Source organism: Carettochelys insculpta, chromosome 10 (assembly GCF_033958435.1).
Source record: "Carettochelys insculpta isolate YL-2023 chromosome 10, ASM3395843v1, whole genome shotgun sequence".
Classification (NCBI taxonomy): Eukaryota; Metazoa; Chordata; order Testudines; family Carettochelyidae; genus Carettochelys; species Carettochelys insculpta.
Genome location: NC_134146.1, coordinates 34,362,807 through 34,382,720, shown reverse-complemented (window position 1 = coordinate 34,382,720; position 19,914 = coordinate 34,362,807). Strand labels below are relative to the sequence as shown.

The 19,914-nt window shown below is 40.9% G+C and overlaps 1 protein-coding gene across 3 annotated transcripts in view; it reads left to right on the top strand.

Annotated features, from left to right (window-relative positions):
* The window catches only part of SI (sucrase-isomaltase), a 262,662-nt gene that overhangs the window by 158,933 nt on the left and 83,815 nt on the right, over positions 1–19,914 (top strand). For all 3 annotated transcript variants that reach the window (XM_075003677.1, XM_075003678.1, XM_075003679.1), the window contains 15 exons: positions 1,412–1,563; positions 3,401–3,569; positions 5,106–5,202; positions 5,304–5,416; positions 5,523–5,648; positions 6,496–6,624; positions 7,095–7,205; positions 7,665–7,727; positions 11,626–11,760; positions 14,592–14,676; positions 15,247–15,385; positions 17,453–17,586; positions 18,294–18,328; positions 18,424–18,540; positions 19,050–19,198. In XM_075003677.1, coding sequence (XP_074859778.1) covers positions 1,412–1,563; positions 3,401–3,569; positions 5,106–5,202; positions 5,304–5,416; positions 5,523–5,648; positions 6,496–6,624; positions 7,095–7,205; positions 7,665–7,727; positions 11,626–11,760; positions 14,592–14,676; positions 15,247–15,385; positions 17,453–17,586; positions 18,294–18,328; positions 18,424–18,540; positions 19,050–19,198 — 1,754 coding nt within the window. The remainder of the gene's footprint in view (positions 1–1,411; positions 1,564–3,400; positions 3,570–5,105; positions 5,203–5,303; positions 5,417–5,522; positions 5,649–6,495; positions 6,625–7,094; positions 7,206–7,664; positions 7,728–11,625; positions 11,761–14,591; positions 14,677–15,246; positions 15,386–17,452; positions 17,587–18,293; positions 18,329–18,423; positions 18,541–19,049; positions 19,199–19,914) is intronic.

Here is a 19,914-nt window from a genome sequence, read left to right as displayed (position 1 = left end):
GGCGTCATCTTCCTTAGTGCAACACTCTACAAGTTGAACAGCTCTAATCTAGAACACTCTTGTCTGGCAAACTCCATAGTCCAGCATGATTTTAGTTAGCTGGATGATAACTTATCATGGGTGTGGCCAAGTTTCCTGTGGTCCCATAAATTTTTTCCAGCCATGAGTCCTGTCTCTGAGTGTTCTGTGCTGTTGTTTAGATGTAATTTACCTTTAAATGTATTCTAAGAACAGAGTAAGCAGTGGAAGTCTTGGTAATGCTGCTTGGCAATATTGACTTCCCATAGTCTGGCAAAATTTTTCATCCAGCATTGGTCATGTCCTGAGGGTGCCAGATTAGAGAGGTTCAACCTGTATGCTGCCTTAATCAGGCTGAGTAGGATCTCATTTTGAGACTGCTTTTCACTGGACCAGATTCTAGCTCAGGTTGAGAAACACCTACCTCACTCTTCAGGTCATCCAACTGAAATCAGAAAGACTAGTCAACGAGTGCGATGCTGCTACTTAATAGAATTGAACAAGTTAGGGGATTTTCCAATGTCTTTGCAGGACACAATCAAAAGATCTGAATTTAGTCTTAATGAAAACCAGATGTCACTAGAACATTTTAATTCCCCAATTAATATAAAAATGGTATACTCAAATGTTTTCTTCTGTTAGTTACTGGTATACCACATTCATTCAAGTCCACATTAATGCACATAACATCTTAGCATGTAAGTAGCAATGATATTCGGAAGTTATTACAGTAGAAGCTTTGCATTTATATCACACATTTGCAAATGCATATCTATAGATGCTTGTCATCCTAAGCCTTTAAGTCACAACCGAAGTTTTTCAAATTTAATCCAAAACAAGAATTTAGAAGAAAGAAACAAAGAAAGATCTTTTCAAACATTTTCCAACATACATGGTTTTTCTTAAATTTTGAAGACTTTATAGCAATTGTGAACTAAATTACTTTGAAAGAGAAAATTTTTCAGTGGAATTAACCTGGATGTTTTTATTTACAAAGGAGCATAAAGAAAAATCCACTTTTGTGGTTTTATGGCTTTTAATAAGAATCCCTACGTTCCTTTGCTGCTGATCAGGAATAGCCATACATGCATTTAGTCTAAAATATACTGTGCTGCTTGATTGTTTTTTCATAAGTCAATGAAGCAGCCACACGTTGCCACAAAAATCGAGGAAAATTAGCCACAGAATTTTGGTCCAATGTGTTGTAGTGCACAAGGGCCATAACTATAATGTGTTATGTCCCTTACAATGTACTTAATTTTTTAAAGGGACTCCCTCCACACACAATTTTTTTCCACAAAAAAGATTTCCTTAGTCTAAAAGGGATCAGAGTAGATGCATACAAAATGTCTTTTGTACTTTACCCTTAAGAATATTGCCTGTCTTTTTGTAGATTTTTGATGCCAACACTAAAAGATATGAAGTTCCAGTGCCACTGTTTATCCCCGATCCTTCAAGTACAGAAGCAGGTCGACTCTATGAAGTGACAATTAAGGACAATCCATTTGGTATTCAGATTCGGCGTAGAAGCACTGGAACAATTATGTAAGTAAATGTTTATTTGCTATAGATTAATTTTAATCTGTGTATTTGGTGTAAATGCCTAAATAATGTCTTAACATTGAATAGGCTACATTTTGCCAAACTGCCATGGTGTCACTGGTGAAAAGTACTTTCTGTTAAATGAATTAATTTTGCTACTTGTGCAATGAAATGAAAAAGGTTCTCGGTCTGGACTGAGTCTCACCAGTTATCACTAATCAATCCAGACATTAGTTGTAAGATTACCTGCTACATTTGAAACCTTGTTTTTCATTTTCTTCCCCCTCTCCTTTTCCTCCATCAGGTTTCTAAGGGTGCACTTAATGTCCATCTCAGTAATACATACACCAGTGGATGGGCTTTCCTGTCTTCTCTTCTCTTTTGATGCATGTGTTCTCAGAAGTCCTCATTCACACAAACAAACATTTGGAATACAAATATGTAGTTATACTCAGAACTTCAGATACAAAAATGATACTTGAACAAAAATAGGATTTACAGATCAAGCAGATTATAACAGTGAAAACAATAAATTAGAAGAGGCATTTTGTCCAGAGAATCTGAGTTATTCATATTTATACTCCAAAGCAGTTTTTCCATAAAGCGTGGGGCAGGATCCATCTCATATATACCCTTCAGTTTATTACCATCCGTCTTTCCATCTCTTCCCAGCCTTTCTTCATGGATTCCTCTCTCAGGAGCCTCCTCTCACAGGAGGTAACAGGGTTGATACATGCTGGGTTGGGGGTGTGTGGAAAAAGTTCCTCCCAGGTATTGGAACAAAGGATTCTGTTCGCTACTTTTTGATCCCAAAAGTGGGCTGAGACATGTTCTGGACCTGTGGCACTTTAAGAAATACTTACAAAAGTTTAGATTCCTCATGGTCTCTCTGGCTCCTATCATTCGTTTGTTGGATCTGGGAGACTGGTATGCATTCCTCAACCTGAAGGACACCGACTTCCACAAAAACAAGAAGTCGTCCTGTGGCACCTTTTACATTAACAGAATTCTGTTAGTCTATAAGGTATCACAGGACTACTTGTCCTTTTTTTGCAGATACAGACTAACATGGCTACCTCTCTGGTATTTCCACAAAGTGAACTTCCCAGGACACATGCACTTCCTGTGGCTTATGGTGGGCCCCAGTCATGACCAGTTTGTGGTCCTTTTATGTGACTTGACAACTGCACCAAGGGGCAGTGGTCGCTTCTTACCTTAGTTGCCCAGGGTGCAGCTTGACCCTGTGTTATACAGCAGGTCACAGTAGATTGTTTTGTTTATTTTATAATTTTTTCTGGCTTTGGACTCTTCTGAATCTACGAAAGGTTCAAGTTCTCTCCAGAGTAACAGCTAAAATTACCCAAGAGATGGAAAAGTTTCAGAATTTGATTTTGATGTAAAAAATCCAGGTGCTTATCCAAACCAACACAACTGTTTTCAACCTTGATATAACAAATCATGCAAACCTTCATTATAAGACCCTCTAACATCTCTTCCTTCCCCATGTTCCATCTTACTAAACATACAATACAATGGGTTTAAAAGCCTCAATAAAGTTGAAGTTAAAATATAATTAGAGTTCTTCAGTTCTAAGAAACTCCATAATAGGTGTTCAGTGTTCATTTCAACTAAATTCTGGAGTCTACTGAAAAATACCCAATTTCTTTACACTGTGATGCAGTCTGTTAGTAGATTTGTCACTCTCCATTTTATTAATAACAGCAACTACATGGCTAATATGTCAAATATATTGTATAACTTTTGCAATTCTCAGCCACAATTATTTATGTATTTTTTTCAGCTCTTTACTAATGAAACTCGGATAATTGTTCTCTTTCAGTTGGGATTCTCAGGTACCTGGCTTCACCTTTAGTGACATGTTCATTCAGATTTCTACCCGCCTTCCATCACAGTATGTCTATGGATTTGGTGAAACTGAACATACCACATATCGGCGTGATATGAACTGGAACACCTGGGGAATGTTCACTAAGGACCAGTCCCCTGGTGTAAGTATAGATTAAGTTTGAATTAGACTATTTCCGAAACAGCAATGGTTACTTTGGGGTTTTCAGGGTGCCTATAGTATATTTTGTTTTAAAACATTAGTGCATGATACGCCTTTATCAGTACAACGAACCAAAGCTAAGTTTAGTAACAGTTACAGTCCTATCAGTAACTTGGGTCTTGGATAAAACTTCTGGTAACCAGTTTCAAAACTGTCAGTTCTTCTTCGAGTGGTCCCCAGGGGTGCTCCACAAAAGGTGTCGGGCTCGCCTGGCGCTGCAGATCGGAAATCTTCCAGCAGTTTCTCCTGGATCGCGCATGCGCTGGCACGCGCTGCCCCCTGTACACGCTCGGCCACGTGCGCGATCCGGTCCCCACCAGTTCCTTCTCAACCACCATCGGCTGTAGATGGAATCTACTCAGGCTAAGGCCAGAGTCAGATTAAGTAGTGTTTTTTTTTCGACGTGTCATTTGTTGTTTTTGGTTATCAAAAAAAAAAAAGAGAGACAGAAAGCAAAGACAAAGAGAATATCAGCAAAAAAAAAAAAAGAAAAGAAAAAGAGAGGAGTGGAGAAAAGAACAGTGGGGGTGAAGGCCATTTAGGCCGCCCGCTGCTCCTCAGGCCGGTGATGACTATTTGGGGTGGAAAGGCACGGATTAAGTGCTAAGTACCCTATTAACAGTAAAGGACTCACCGCAATGGCCACTTCAGGTTTTAAAAAGCGTGAGTCATGCCGTGAAGCTATGCCGGCCTCCGTGGGGCATAGCGAATGCATCCGATGCCTGGGGAAATCACAGGCTACCCAGAAGTGTTCTCACTGTGCTAAGCTCACAGCCAGGGCCAGGAAGGACAGAGCGATGAGGCGTAAAATGCTCTTGTTGATAAGGCTCTCCAGCCGGACTTGCCAAAGAAGCCTCACCCAGAAGGGCCCTCTGGGTTGCATAAAAGGAGGGCAGCTTCCTCTGACCCCCTCGGTGCAGAAACGGAGGAAACTCTCCCTGGCTCGATCCTTGCCGGCGTTTGCAGTGAGCAGGACGAGCGGAGCACACGGCCCCCAGCCGCATACTCAGGCAAGCGGCAGCGCGGCAGCGCACGTGGCAGAGGCTGAGCTTCCGGTTATATAACAGCCGGCACGCTCGGCGCCTAGAGCGTCTAGAGCGTCTGCTGTATACCTCTCCTCTCCAAACCTTTATAATTACACCTTTAGAACTTATTTAGAAACAAAAAATGCCAAAAGGGCATTTGTATCAGTGCAATATAACAAAAGTGCTTAAAAAATTAAAATTGTGGGAAAGGTATTTTGCATTAATGGTGGATTTCTCACTAGTGATTCTGGAATATCTCTTCCAAGGAGAGTGTTCATAAATGTGATCACCTCAAAAATGAACCGTAACTGTTCGTATGTGAAAGGAAAGAATGAGGGAAAGTTTCTCTTGTGAAGTTTTGCCCAACACTTCACTTAATTCATCTCAATTAACCAGATAAGAAAAGCATGTCAAATATCTGTGTAAATTTAAGTTTTTTCTTCTTTTTGCAGTACAAGCTGAATTCCTATGGTGTCCATCCCTTTTACATGGGCCTGGAAGATGACGGAAATGCTCATGGAGTCCTCTTGCTTAACAGTAACGCAATGGGTAAAGAACTTACTTTCAGAAATAATTTCCTATATTGTGCACTTTCTCATAGCGGGTTTGTTCCATTACTCTATTCCTGAATTTATGCTCTTGCTTTTCAGATGTTACATTCCAGCCAACTCCTGCTCTGACATATCGCACTATCGGAGGAATTCTGGACTTTTACATGGTGCTGGGCCCGACACCAGAGCTTGTTGTTCAGGAATACACTGCAGTAGGATTCATATGCTAACGTTATACAATTAATTGCATTTTTGTCCTGTTTTCCCATATCACTGTGATTAAATAAGGTTTTTTTCCCCCTATTTTATTGTTGTTAGCTGATTGGACGACCAGTCATGCCACCGTACTGGTCTTTGGGGTTCCAGCTATGCCGTTATGGATACCAAAATGACACAGAAGTTGCTGATCTGTATGAAGCAATGAAGACTGCTCGCATACCTTATGTATGTTGTTCACAGTTATACTTAGTGGTGTTTATTCAAATTCTGTACTCGTAGATTTGTTCTCTAGGAAAGAAGAAATGAGAAATAATTATAGAAAAACTACATACTATACTGAAACATTAATATTCACTTTGTGTGGCCTGGAAGTTTATCCCAAACGTCAGAGGGTTACAGTAATTCATCTCCATTTATGTGTAAACCCAACATAGACCAACCTCCCTAATCGGTTTCTGTACGTGTTGAATTCTTGACCTTGGGAATTGACAGCATGAACTCCTGCTTAAGTTATAGGGCCATAATTTTTTTTTCCACCATGCCTATTATGACAATTCTGGTACTACTGTTGCATCATACCATTTCATTTTCATGGCATTGTGCCTGCATGATATAATGGCCTGATTTCACGATATCTTTTCTTAACTTTATTAGTGCCTGTATAAGAAAGTCGTAAAAATGTGTATATAGAAAATGGTGCATCCTTCAATTCTTTAATTTTTTCCTCTATTTAAATATTTTGAGCCAACTTCTTTCTGGTACAAACCTACTGAATTTATAACATGAGTGAACACACACAACACTGTGATGAATCTGGCCCAGTAGCTTTGCTTTAAACGACAGCATTTTGACATTGACTTTTGCTAAAGGCAGCATCTCTCTTTCTTTGATTGTTGTTGTGTTTTACATATTAATTAGGCGAAATAATTCAGAAAAAAATAAGAACCTCTGATCTTATTCATTGAACCATTCTGAAGCTAACCCAGTCTGAATCAGACTTGCTAAACTAATAATACCTTTGACTTCTAAAATAACTTCTAACATGTTTGTGTTTTGTTTTCATTTATTGAAGGATGTGCAATTTGTAGACGTTGATTACATGAACCGGAAGTTAGATTTTACTCTGAGTCCAAAATTTTCAGGACTTCCTGCTCTGATTAATCAAATAAAAGATGAAGGAATGAGATTCATCATTATTCTGGTTAGTAGTTTGGTTCTTTTTATTTTTTTTCAATTGAGCATGTTTATAAATAGTTGAATACCCCGATTCACTTAGGCTATGTCTACACTTGCCCCCTTCTTTGAATGGAGCAGAGTAATCAGGGTGATGGGAGATGATTAATGAAGTGCTGCGATGCATATGCAGCACTTCATTAGGCAAACTCCCCTCCACGGCAACTTCGAAGTGCCTTCAATCCTCAAAATTTTGGGGAGTAAAGGCACTTGGAAGTGCCCACAGCTACACACATGCCAGCACTTTGAAGTTTGACACTTTGACGTTGCCGCAGGGGAGAATTTGCATAATGAAGTGCTGCATATACACCAGAGCACTTGATTAGTAATCTCCCATCACTCTGATTGGGGCAAGTGTAGACATAGCCTTAAAGAATTAAATATGCATATTTGCTTTCTTAATGTAACTGTGAAACTTGGATTTTCTGTGCATTTTAGGACCCTCCCATATCAGGCAATGAAACAAGTGATTATTCAGCATTCACAAGAGGTGTGCAGCAGGATGTCTTCATCAAATGGCCTAACAGCAGTGAGATTGTTTGGACGAAGGTACTGTTGTGAGAACTTCAGTTTAAAAATATGGAATGAATTTCAAAGACAGAAAAGACTGTTCTGAAGAACTTGCCTTTTTTTTCCCCCCTTTAAATTGAGGACTTATATGGAGTCCTTGGGCTTAGTGTGCCACCCTGCTTGTTCAAAGTGTCTGTGATATCTTTAGGAGAGGTACTAAAAAGAGATGGTTTCGACTGTAATGCAATCACTAGCACTGATATTCAGCAGTATCTCTTTTTTTTTTCCTTGGGTGAGGGGGGTGCATGCTCGTAGAAGGAACTGACTTCACGCAGTGTTTAAATATATGTACGCTGCAAGCCATGCAGTATTTTCTTTGCAATTATGTATGCATCCCAATCTGCCAGGAGTGCATTTTGAAAACAGTAGTAGGCCTCAGAAACTATATAAAAATAAGTTTAGTTTACCTTAATTTTTTCTTCCCTCATTTCTCTTTAGGTTTGGCCAGATTATCCTAATGTTGTAGTGAATGACTCTGCAGATTTAGATACACAAATTGAGGTATGTACGCTTAATTTTTCCACGGATGTTCCCTCCTGCCTCTTCTCTCTCAATCATTCCACTTCAGTCTATTCTACTTTCCTTCCCTGTCCCTCTTCTCTCCTTCGTGTCTGAAAATGTCTCATTTCCTGTGTCTTTCCAATTAGCTTATCCCATTTAGCACCCCCCCATGCCACAGATTTTGGCAAAATACGGAACTAATATAATGTTTCATAAAAAATCCCTCTGCGTGAGTGTGTTATCCTTCCTCCCACTTTGGCTATGTCTACACTCCAAAAATAACTTCCAAGCTGCTTACTTCGAAGTAACAGAAGTTGAGCGTCTACACACACCCTACTTCGAAGTTAAACTTTGAAGCAGGGCACTACTCTATTCCCGGGAATGGAGTAAGGACTTTGAAGTTGGGTTCCCTTACTTCGAAGTGAACTTGGGAAGTAAGGGAAAACATGTAGACTCTCTGCTGGCTAGTTCCTAGTGTAGACGTACACTTTGTGTAAAAACAATAATTGGATAGCAATAATGTTACAAACTTGGGAGCATTGAACAGCTGTAGGATTGTCAGAGACCACTGTTGCTAATCACACACGTGGCTAACTATTAAATATCCCAGAGATTCACATGATGTAATACCGAGCGTTTCTTCCACTCCATTCATTTGTTTTTAGCTCATCCTATTTTGCTGCACTAGCGCTGGAAACATAGCATGAAGTTCTGACTCAGTGGAAGTCCATGGCTTAGAATATATGTGCACTCGACTAGGAGTAGTAATTTCTGGATTAAGTACACATACACTCCAAGGTAAAAGTAAGCCCATGCACCAAAGTGTACCACTCCAGCAAGAAGAAACCAGCCAGGTGGTGTGCTTAGCTGCAGTGTAGGTGTGTCAGCTCCCAGCACAGCTCCTGGGCTCTACTGCGGGGTGCTGTGCTAAGCATCAGGCAACCAGGCAAGTGAAATGGGCTGGCTGGGGTCATGCTCCCTCCAAGGGTTTGGTACTCCCCCACCCCAAACCCCTCCCCGCAGCACTTTGTGAGGTTGGGAGAGCTGCAGCTGCACATACCGGGGCTCTGCTCTTTTTCCCTTCCCCTGAGTCTCAGCATGTGAGAAGAAAGTGCACAGCTCCTGTGCCTTCCTCTCCCTCCCGGCTGCTAAGGGTTGGGCGAGAGGAGTTCTTCATGTTTGTGCACCTTCCCCTCACTCCCTCAGCAACAGTGACCTCATAAGTGCAGCTGTAGGTCCCCCACAACCCACCCACCTGCTCAAAATGGAGCCCTTGCCCCCTCACTAACTCCTACACATACCCCATCCCCCTGCCCTGAACCTCCCCATTCAGCCCCCCAAGCCCTGATTCCTCATCCTTCCAACCCCACCCCCACAATCCCAACTGCTACACATCCACATCCACAGCCTTCTGTTCTGAGCCCCTTCTCACACTTCCAACTCTGATTCTTGCCCCTGTCCTGACCCCCCCCCCCCATCTCCAAGCTCCTGGCCTGACTCCTGGACCCCCCACACCCCCACCCCCTGTCCTGAGATGCTGCAAACCCCAACACTCCCTAACTCTCTGCTTTGAGCCCCCCACACTTAAATTTCGTACAGGAACTGCTGTATTGCACCCTGCATGTGCCTGCCGAGAGGTCCCCTCTCCATTCCAGGGGTGTGATGCAACAGATCCTGTAAGAAACTTAAGTTATTTTCACCCTCGACTGAACACAAAAAATAGCCACATCAGCACAAGGAGTGAGAGGAGCAAGCAGCCTATGTACATTCCTAGCGACTCAAGCTAGGTACTTCTGCAGCTCTCACCATGGTAGCTGTACATCTGTATTTATCACACTAGTTCAATCAGAGCTACTGCTGTTCTGTCTACCCAAGCTGGAAATTGTATCTTGTTCTCCAATGAACACATGGTCATAAAGACTGCATTTCACCCTCTGTCCCTATTACCTTACAGTACTCCCACAGATATAAGCTGTTCAAACCTGGCCTGCGAGAGTGGTCAGGCACAAACAAAGGGAGCATAAGACATCCTTTACATGGAGTCTTGAGCAGCCTCAGTTCCTATTGAAGTCAATATATGGAATCAGGCCCTAAAGTGATCTAGAGCCTGCATTTACCTTTTTTATGTTAGTCCTGTATTAAGAATTGAGGCTTGTGAGAAGGGAATGTTTCATCCTCTTCAGAACAATAAGGTTGGCATGACTTGATAACAGAGGAGCTGGAATTCTGGATGAGACTGGGTTTATGTAGCCCAGCATCCTGCCTCTGATAGTGACGTGTTCTGGAAGTTCAGGAGGAGTGCACAGAACAGAGCAAAAAAGTACCTTCTCTTGTTGGTATTAAAATTATTGCCTATTAGTGTCCTTATGTAACACTTGGTATCTGTATAGTGTAAAAGTGTGAATAACACTTCATTTTGTATTCACCATTTCTGACTGTATACACCTGTGTCATTGGTCCCCTAGTAATTTTTTAAAAGACGAATAGTCCCAGTATTTTTAGTTTCTCCACTTATGGAAGCCATCCTTACCCTTGATCATCTTTGTTGCCCTTCTCTCTATCTTTTTCCAGTATCACTATTTATTTATTTATTTATTTATTTAATTTTGATGAGATGACTAGAATGAGCCACATATGGTATTCAAGTTATATATTTTGGCATAGCATAGATTTATTTAGTGGCATTGTTTGTGTATACTTGGGATGATTTTTTTCGAATATGCTACATAACTTTCTAGTTACGAAAGCTGAATTTCATTCTCCATTTTCTTGCTCAGTCACTCAATTTTGGGAACTCCCTTTACAAGTCCTCAGTCTCCTTTGGACTTGACTATTGTGAATAATTTTATACTATATTCAGACTTCATCATTTCACTGTTCAACACCTTTTGATTTCATTAATGGGTTGGTTGAATGGCACAGGTCCCAGTACAGACCCTTTGCTGTTCACCACTCTCTACTATGAACATTGACTTTATTCTGACCTTTTGTTTCCTGTCTTTCCATCAGTCATTAATCCACAAGATTTTCTCTTTTATCTAATAACACATTGGTTTGCTTAAGAGGCTTTGGTGAGGTACGTTGTCAAAGACTTTCTGAAAATCCATGTACACTATATTGACTGGATCACTGTTATCCATGTCTTGGTGGCTCCCTTGAAAAATTCGAATTGAATGTTGAGGCATAGCTTCACAGTTCCCCAATGAATTATCCTTATCCAAATTTGTTTCCCCCAAAAATTAGCCTTGATGTTGCCATCTCCCCCACATCCTCTGCTGTGAAAACCACTGTAAAGGGCTAATTTAATTTTCCTGTATTGGCTTTGTCTTCCTTGAGTGATCTTCTAAAAAGCTTTTGTCATCTAATGGCTTCACTTCCTGTAAGGCAGGATTTCTGATTCTGATGTACTTAAAAATTTCTTACTGTTGGTTTTATCACATGTTGAACAAGTTGGGTCTCAAATTCTTTCTTGGTTTGTCTGATGATAGTCTCACAATTAGCTTTAAAGAGTTCTGTCTCCTTCCTATTTTCCTCACTTGAATCTCACTTCCACATTTTAAAGCATATCGTTTTCCCACTAACGGCCTCCCTTGCCCTTCTGTTTACAATTGTCGCAATCTTCTAGTGTGCTTCCCTCATGGGGAAAAAAAACGTACATTCTGATAGTCTGTTTACTTGATGCTATTTACTTTAGTTGGGGAAACGTTACTTAAATAATTACAAAAATCCTAGTTTTAGGATAAGTGTTTCATACCCCTCTAGGTGAATATTAACAATAGATTTCTGTAGTTTAATTAAAATCTTAGCCAGTGGTTTAATTTGTTTGTTCATAAAGCAGCTGAATACATTGGTATCCAATACCTTTGTTCCTTTTCATACTTTGTGTTGCTTTTTTTAGCTGTACAGAGCTTATGCAGCTTTCCCAGACTTTTTCCGCAATTCTACAGCACAATGGTGGCAAAGAGAAATAGTGGAATTCTACTCTAATCCAAAGGATCCTGCAAAGAGCATGAAATTTGATGGCTTATGGACAGTAAGTCCACAGCTTTTTCTTGTTTTGTTTCTTTGTTCAGTAATATAACTTATTGCAGGACAATGGTTTCTGGTTTCAGGAAATTCTTACTCTAAGGTGGCTTCAGTAAACCTGAGTATTAACCTCACCCACAGCTTCAAGGGAATGTATTTTTTTAATGCTATATGATTTTGTGATTCTGTGCCTGAGGGCTATATTTTGTGATGCTTTCTGTAAGAGTTCAAGGATCTAACTTTGGGGGAGCCAGTGTATATAACTGAAATCAGAGCAGTAGTTGTGGAAAAGTAATCTAAAGCCTGGTCCCTGTGAGGGTACTTCTGAGTGAGTTGTGTAATCTTTTTGAGTAAATTTATTGCTCAAAATGGGGTTAAAACAAATAGATTTCAACCAGTTACTATTTAGCTGGACGCTGTGTAAACTTCCTTTTGTCACTGTCAGTACCCATCATTCTCCATGGAAAAGTTAAATTTCGGGTTTTGAAATTGCCTGAAATTCAGCAATGTAGACCACATACACAATTCACATTGTACCTTTAGAAGTGATGAGAGTACAGCGTATATCCACATAAAGCAAGTAAGCCACATTGGTCACCCCATTTTGACAAATAATATTTTGTTAACAAGCCCTCCCAAAACTACCTCAAAAGAGCACTTCACTTTCTAAATAATTGTAGCCATCCAGTGTAAAATAACTGTTTTAGTAAAAATATTTCCATGAGGGAAAATCTATTGTTAACAATCTCTCTTCTTGCAATGTGTTTTATGCACATGACTGAAACATGACATGTTTGGGGTGAGTTTCAAACCGGTCTAGGGGTTTATGACACACACTAGTTTGATTGGAAGATGCGTGTGTAGATTTCCTAGATGCCTTTGAAATTCTCAACTTCCAAAGATTACCTTATACATTTATAGAAAATTACCATTCATTTCTAGAAAACTAACAAATTTACCCAGCATTGCTCAGGTCCTTATGTCAATAATGATCAGTGGAGTTTATTTAGAAAATAAAAGGAAAATGTGCATGCTTTACTTGAACTTTTGTATTTCTCAAAACCTGTATGCCCCCTGCCCCCCGCCCCCCAGCCCCAAGCCCTGGGCCTCTCGTCACCCCCAACTCTAACTCCTGTACCCTTAGTCCTCTGCCCTGACCCACCCCCACACCCAGCCCACTGCCTGGACTCCTGCTCTCCTCTACACACAGAAGCCAAACCCCTTTCCCTGAGACCCCCCACCCTACCCAAACCACTGCCCTAAGCCCCTCCTCACCCTCACCACTTTCTGTTCTCCCTTCCTGTCCCTTTGAGGGAGGGAGAGAGAAGTGCATAGAGAAAGCAAAGTGCACCTTCCCCAGCCTGAGTGAGGAAGGCAGCAAACTGTGCACTTTCCTCACTTCCCAACAGTGAGGAATGGGAAACATCAAGCAATGGATCTGGGGGAGTGGGGAATCATCAGACCCTACGCCATGGCACGACCAAACCCTGACTTTGCTTTTAAGTTGTGATAATAGGCAGCTGTATATACTGAATTTGTCTGTGAATCTGTTTGTTTGTTCAAGAATACCTCCTAAATGGTAAGGGATAGGACCACCAATCTTTCTCAAACATGTATTAGATGTATCCTCCTTCTGAGAAATATAACAACACTGAGATTTCTAAGCTTATTAATGCAGGACAAAAATGATACATCAATTAGGATAAACACCATCAGTATCACTACACTGTACTTCAGGAAGCTGTGTAAAAATATATTAGTGATCTGTGGGGACGTTTCAGTGGGCACAATTCAGTGAGCATGTGGCACTACTCAGCATGCATATGGATAACAGAACTAGAGTTGTATGAGAAACAGGATACACATGCAGCTCCTAGGCTTGCAGAGTGCATACCTCTGCCCTATGTAGTTAACATCACCAGTGACCACCTCTCTTTCCCTTGCTGATTCCAAAATGACACAGCTGTATTCCCTAGAGAGCTTTGCAGCCATGCCCAGAACTGCTTAGCTAGGAGTAAAGTGGTGGTGTTTATGGAAATAAAATGCAAGTTTGGGTAGCACCCTCATTCATTCAGTCAAAGCCTGGGGATACCAATGGCTAGTTGAGCAATGAAATAACATTTGTAACAGCACAGCAGCGCGCATCTGGTGGCTGAGCTGTATGACTTTGTCCTCACACTATGTGACTCATCCTTGCACACAACTGTTTCTGATTTGGAAACAATTTGTACCTTGCAAGTCAGTAGCACTTCCATGGGCACCCGTATGTCCCCCAAATATGCCAATATTCGTATGGCTGACCTCAAAAATGTTTTCTTGCCTCCCATCCCCTAGCACCTCTCCTCTCCTTACATTGATGTCATCTTCATCATGTGGACCCATGGTAGGGATACTATTCCACAGGGATTTCAACAATTTCCCACCCACCATCAATTTCAGCCTGGACCGTTCCACATGAGAGATCCATTTCCTGGACACTACAGTACAAATTAACAAAGGTCACACAAACACCACTGTGTTCTGGAAATCCACTGAGAAACCCATTGATCACTGTTCTTTCTTACATATCCCCTGCTTTCATCCATTGCTCTGGAGAAGTGTAAGGTGCTACAAGACTGCTTATTAGCATAGCATCTATCAGCAGAAGGGTAATGATGAATCTTCTGTTTGTTTTAGATGTATGAATACATTTACTCCCTTTTTAATAAGTATGCGGTATATTTTCCCTTAAAACTCAAATAGGCACAATTAGGAATTTTAGTTATTGAATATCAGAGTTGACACTGGTTCAGGACAAAGTTACTAAATATTTATGTGTCTCTTTTTTCTTTAAAATAGGACATGAATGAACCAGCAAGCTTTATTAATGGAGCAATTGGTGGCTGCAGAGAACCACTTCTAAACAAGCCCCCTTATATGCCGCGTAAGGAATCTTGTCTGTAGATTGCATTCTTACTATCATACACGTTATTTAAATCATTCCCTTTTGTTCATTGTCTCTGTGGTTCAAAAGAAGAAAGATGATTGGGTCCAACCTTGCATAAAATATAAGCATTAATTTAATTTTTTATTAAAATCATGATTCAGGTTTAGGATTTTCAGCATCAGCAACATACAAATGAAGGTCCTGATTACATATACTAAAACAGCATCTTTGTAATGAGAACAATGACAGTTGGTACGTGCTCATATCCAGATATTTAGTAATATTGTGTCTGTGACCCAGCACATGAGAATGCTGGACATAGTATTTGGAGACAAATTCTCAAAAAGGTAGGGTAATGCCATCAAGGATAAATCCTGCCATTATTCCATTTGAAGAATTGCTGGGAAGACATGGCCCTAAATGTTCTTGTCAAAATATATCTGTACACAGGCAGTTGAACGAGGGCAATACTGAAGAAAAAAATGGAGGTTTCAAGTGTGAATGACGGACCTAGCTTTTTATTGACACTATATTACATGGTTTGATTTTTAATGTCTTACTCATTAGCTTTGGCAGAAAGGGAAAAAGGGCTGAATCTTGTGACCCTGTGCATGGAAAGTGAACAGTTCCTGCCAGATGGGACCCCCGTCAGGCACTATGATGTACATAGTCTGTATGGATGGTCACAGGCACAACCTACCTACAAGTGAGCCATTTTTCACTTTTTTTCTTCTTTGGGATCAGATTGTGACCTCAGTTACTAGAGTGCAAACCTGAGTATTTCTATTGATGTCAGTGGGCTAGCTTCCATGGAATAGTTCATCCTGATTCTTAATGCTCTGCATTTCTGTCATGAATGGTTTGCTTCCTCTTTACTGTAAGTTACAATTAAGCTTATTTTAAATGTTATATTAGCTTTTCTGCTGTAACCTTTAAATATTGTAATGAGTTTATATAGGAGATGTTCCAAAGCCCATTGTAATCCATCGGAATCGTTCCATTGATTTCAGTGGGCTTTGGATCAGGTTGAAAAAGCTGGTTGCCTTTTTCTACTCTGCAGTTCAGTCCCAATAAATACAGGTTCATTTGCCAGGGTAAAGGGTGAACATGGGGTGTATTTTTGCTGACCCAGGATATAGCAGGTCTGTTATAATTAAATTCCCTGTCCTGTTTATGCTTTTGGAAGAGAGAATTGAGCTAATCCAGGGATTGTCAAACTTCCTTGCACTGCAGTCCCCGTCTAACAACAAAAATTGGTACACAACTCCAGGAGGGACCAAGACCTGAGCCTGCCAAAGCCCACTGTCCTGGGTGGGGGGACCTAAAGCTAAAGCTTGAGCTCCATCACCCCGGGTTGGGGGCAGGGGCAAAGCTTAAACCCAAAGGCTTCAGCCACAGCGGAGGCAGGGGACTGTAACCTGAGACCTGTCAACCAGGGTTGAAGCGCTTTTAGTCCTGCCGCCCCCCCCCACACCAATAGTGGGGCTTGGGCTGGCTTGGGTTTTTGGCCCAGTCCTCAGCAGTTCTAATGTCAGCCTGGGCAATCCTATTTAAATGGGATTGCTTCCCACTTTGGGATCCCAAGCCACAGTCTGAGAACCACTGATCTGATCCACGCCGAACATAGTAACAGAGAGGTGGCCGTGTTAGTCCGTTTTTGAACAAAACAAAACAGCAATCAAGTAGCACTTTATAGATTAACAGAATGATTTATTCAGTGATGAGCTTTCATGGGACAGACCCACTTCTTCGGATCTATAGAATTTCTAGTCCAGACTCAGTTATATAGCACTGAGGTCCCAGGAAAAAAAAAGAAATAAAAACTGACAAATGAAATGCATAGAAGTGGGTGAGGGCTGGGGTATGTTCAGTTATTGCAAAGTAAAATCATGCCAGATTAGAGGTTTTGCCAGATGGGAGGGTAAGGATTAGAGAGGCTCAACCTGTATCACACAAGGGCAAATTATTAGAATTGTTATTTCATTGCATAATACGTAATATAATAATGCAGCATTCATGAAATGTTAATTCAAATGTGAAAAATATTACGGGCCAGAACATGCCCACATACCAATGTGCAAGGCATCATGACCCTCCTCCCCTCTCTTCCCACTCAGTCTCTGGGCAATCTTTGTTCTTCTGCTCCCCCTACTTGATCCTGAGAAGAGCTGAGCACTTTGCAGGTTTTTTCTGGAGAACTGTGATGCTGATTGCAAAGGGAACAGCCCCAACGCTTTTCCCTACTGGCGAGGAGTTCTGATATGGGTCATTGTCCTGCAAGAATGTATGCACATAAATAGCTTTCTTCTGGTGACTAATTGTTCTTAAGCCTTTGTAACTACTCACACTAAGGTTACATATGTGCATGCATGCCCATAGGATCAAGACCTCAGAAGCAAAGAACTATATTTTTCCAGGTATTTTGGACTGTCTATGCTAGACATAGAAGTTGACCACTTGATATGAAATTGCTGTGCCAATTGCATAGCTAAAATTGACTTATCAGTGATTGACTACAACGGATGTCTACGTGGAAGAACGTCAATGGGAGTGTTTCTCCCATCAACCTTTCTTAATCTTTGCCATTGACAAGGAGATCTGGGGTTGACTTTGACCCCAGAAAGCACAGTTCCCTGCATGGTTGGAACAAAACCATGGAAGATCGTCCCTGAGCAGGTTGATATTCTGTGGTAGCGTGGCTTTAATCTTAGAGAAGATTTTTTTCTATTATTTCCACATCTAATGTGCTTCTGTTTGTGTTTGTTTATATTAGTGCCATTCAGAATGCCACAGGGGAACGTGGAATTGTTATCACCCGTTCAACGTATCCCTCTAGTGGACGATGGGTCGGTCACTGGCTGGGAGATAACTATGCAAGATGGGACCAGCTTGAAAAATCTATCATTGGTATGAGGAGTAACATATTTTAATGTCCCTCAAGGTTTAAACCATCACAAAGGACAATAAAAATCCATTGAAACACAGTGGCTAAATTTGGGCTGTGTCTACACTTGCATTCTTCTTTTGAAAGAGGAATGGAAATGAAGGAAATTGAAAATGCAAATGAGGCACCGATTTACATATCTCTTGCTTCATTTGCATAATCTCATTTCGGAAGAGACTCTTTTTAAAGAAAAAAGCAGTGGGGCTTTTTAAACCCCATCTTCGAAGGAACCCTTCCTCCTATTCTGTTTCAAAATTGTGGGGAGTAAGGGCACTTAGAAGTTGCTCAGGTAATTGGAAGTGCCTGCGGCTACAGGGCCTGCCAGCACTTCGAAGTTGCTGCATGGAGAATTATCCAAGTGAGGTGCTGCATATTCATTGCAGCACTTCATTTGTATTCTCTGGTCAGGCTGATTACCATGCCCCCTTCGAAGAATGGGGCAAGTGTAGACACAGCCTTGGTGATGGTGTGAATTTGGATATTATAGCAAGAAAGTGGAATTCTGGCAGTTTATAATTTTGTATTTTGGGGAAGTGAGACCTAGTCTGGATCCGTGTCTGTAGTGCATTCCATGAGATCCAGCTTCCCTTCTAAGAGTCACCTCTGCATTTGGCCTGACAGAAAAAGATGCAACTGGAAAGTGTCTTATTTCTTCTTGGATTTTTGGCAGGTATAATGGAGTTTGGCCTCTTTGGAATTACCTATGTAAGTTGTTAGTATTGTGAATTCCTGTTCTAAATCTTTTTACATTATTTAGAAATAACTGGCATTCAGATCTAATTATCTTTAAATGCTTTTAGATTGGAGCAGATATCTGTGGTTTCTTCAATGATACCACATATGAACTGTGTGCCCGCTGGATGCAACTTGGATCATTTTACACCTTTTCTAGAAATCATAACGTAATTGGAACTATGGTGAGTTGACAGTTCTCTGTTAATTATATGCCACTGCGATGAGTCAATTCAAAGGACGTTAATTGTGGTTCTTTTCCTAGGGACTGCTTTGCATTAATGATTGGGTCAGTCAGTTTCAAGTGAGTCCTGACTGAGCATCATGGAAGTCCAATGAAAGCAATTCCATTGACTTCACTGGAGATTGAATCAAAACTTAAATTTCAGTGTCCATTACCATGGTATCATGCCTGCCATTTGACAGAGAAGGGAACTGACTTCATTTCTCAGGAAGCCAACAGAGTAGACGTTTGCTTCACCCAGCCTTGTTTGGTCTTGATCTGGACCCACAAAGCTTATCAGAGTTCTGTAACTAGGCTGATTTCTAAATGTTTAAAACTTCTTGTTTTAACTTCAATCAGTAAAAACCAAATTCTACTATTGGATGCTCACGTTCATTTCCCTTTGGCAGGAAGGTGTGTACACGAGAGATTTCTAAAATACACATAACCCTGATTTGTCTTTATTTTTAGAGGCAAGATCCTGTTTCCTTTGACGAAAAATTTAAGAATATTTCGAGGGATGTGGTCAATACAAGATACAAACTGTTACCTTATCTCTACTCTTTAATGCATGAAGCCCATGCTTATGGTGGTACTGTAACACGGCCCCTGCTTCATGAGTAAGTTTTACGTGTTTGACATCAGTGTTGATACTTAACTTGATCTGAGCAGAATCTTTATGAAGCAGAAGCTCAGTCTTTGCCCAGTCATAATTATTTTTGCCTGTGGCCTATATGACACTATGGGTACACCACTCTCCATAACTTTGTCCTTCTGTGTTCTGACTGGCCTTTCCCCATCTTCGATTAACTGGGGGAAACAACCTGTCCCTTGCAGAAGGGACGTGCCATCTAGATGGCATCACTTGAAATAAAGGGAGTGTATCCAGCTGCTAATGCTCTGTAAATGGCAGGTTGAGTACCTTTAACCACGTAGGATTATGTTGCTTCATTTCTACATGGGAACTATTGGCAAGTGTAATTAATATTCTGTTACTGAAACCTCTTTTGATTGAATTCTGGAAGCAGCTGCATGCAGTGCAAAGAGAATGGTCAGTCAGGAGGCTAGGGCTGTAATCCAGTCTCACTGATGATATTGAGAAACTATTCTATTCTGTTCTGTTCTACTCAGGTTCTTAGTGTGCTCTTGTGACCATCGTATGAGCCTCTTTCAGTAGTAAATTAAGCAATGACTAATACCTTTCACAGTGTTTACTTCAGTCATCTCTCCAAGGAGCATACCCAGTTGACAGTATTGTGAGAGATTTTATGTCTTCCTGACTATTTTGTCTTCGGGTGGGGGGTGGGGTGGGAGAGACAGGTTATGTCTTTACACA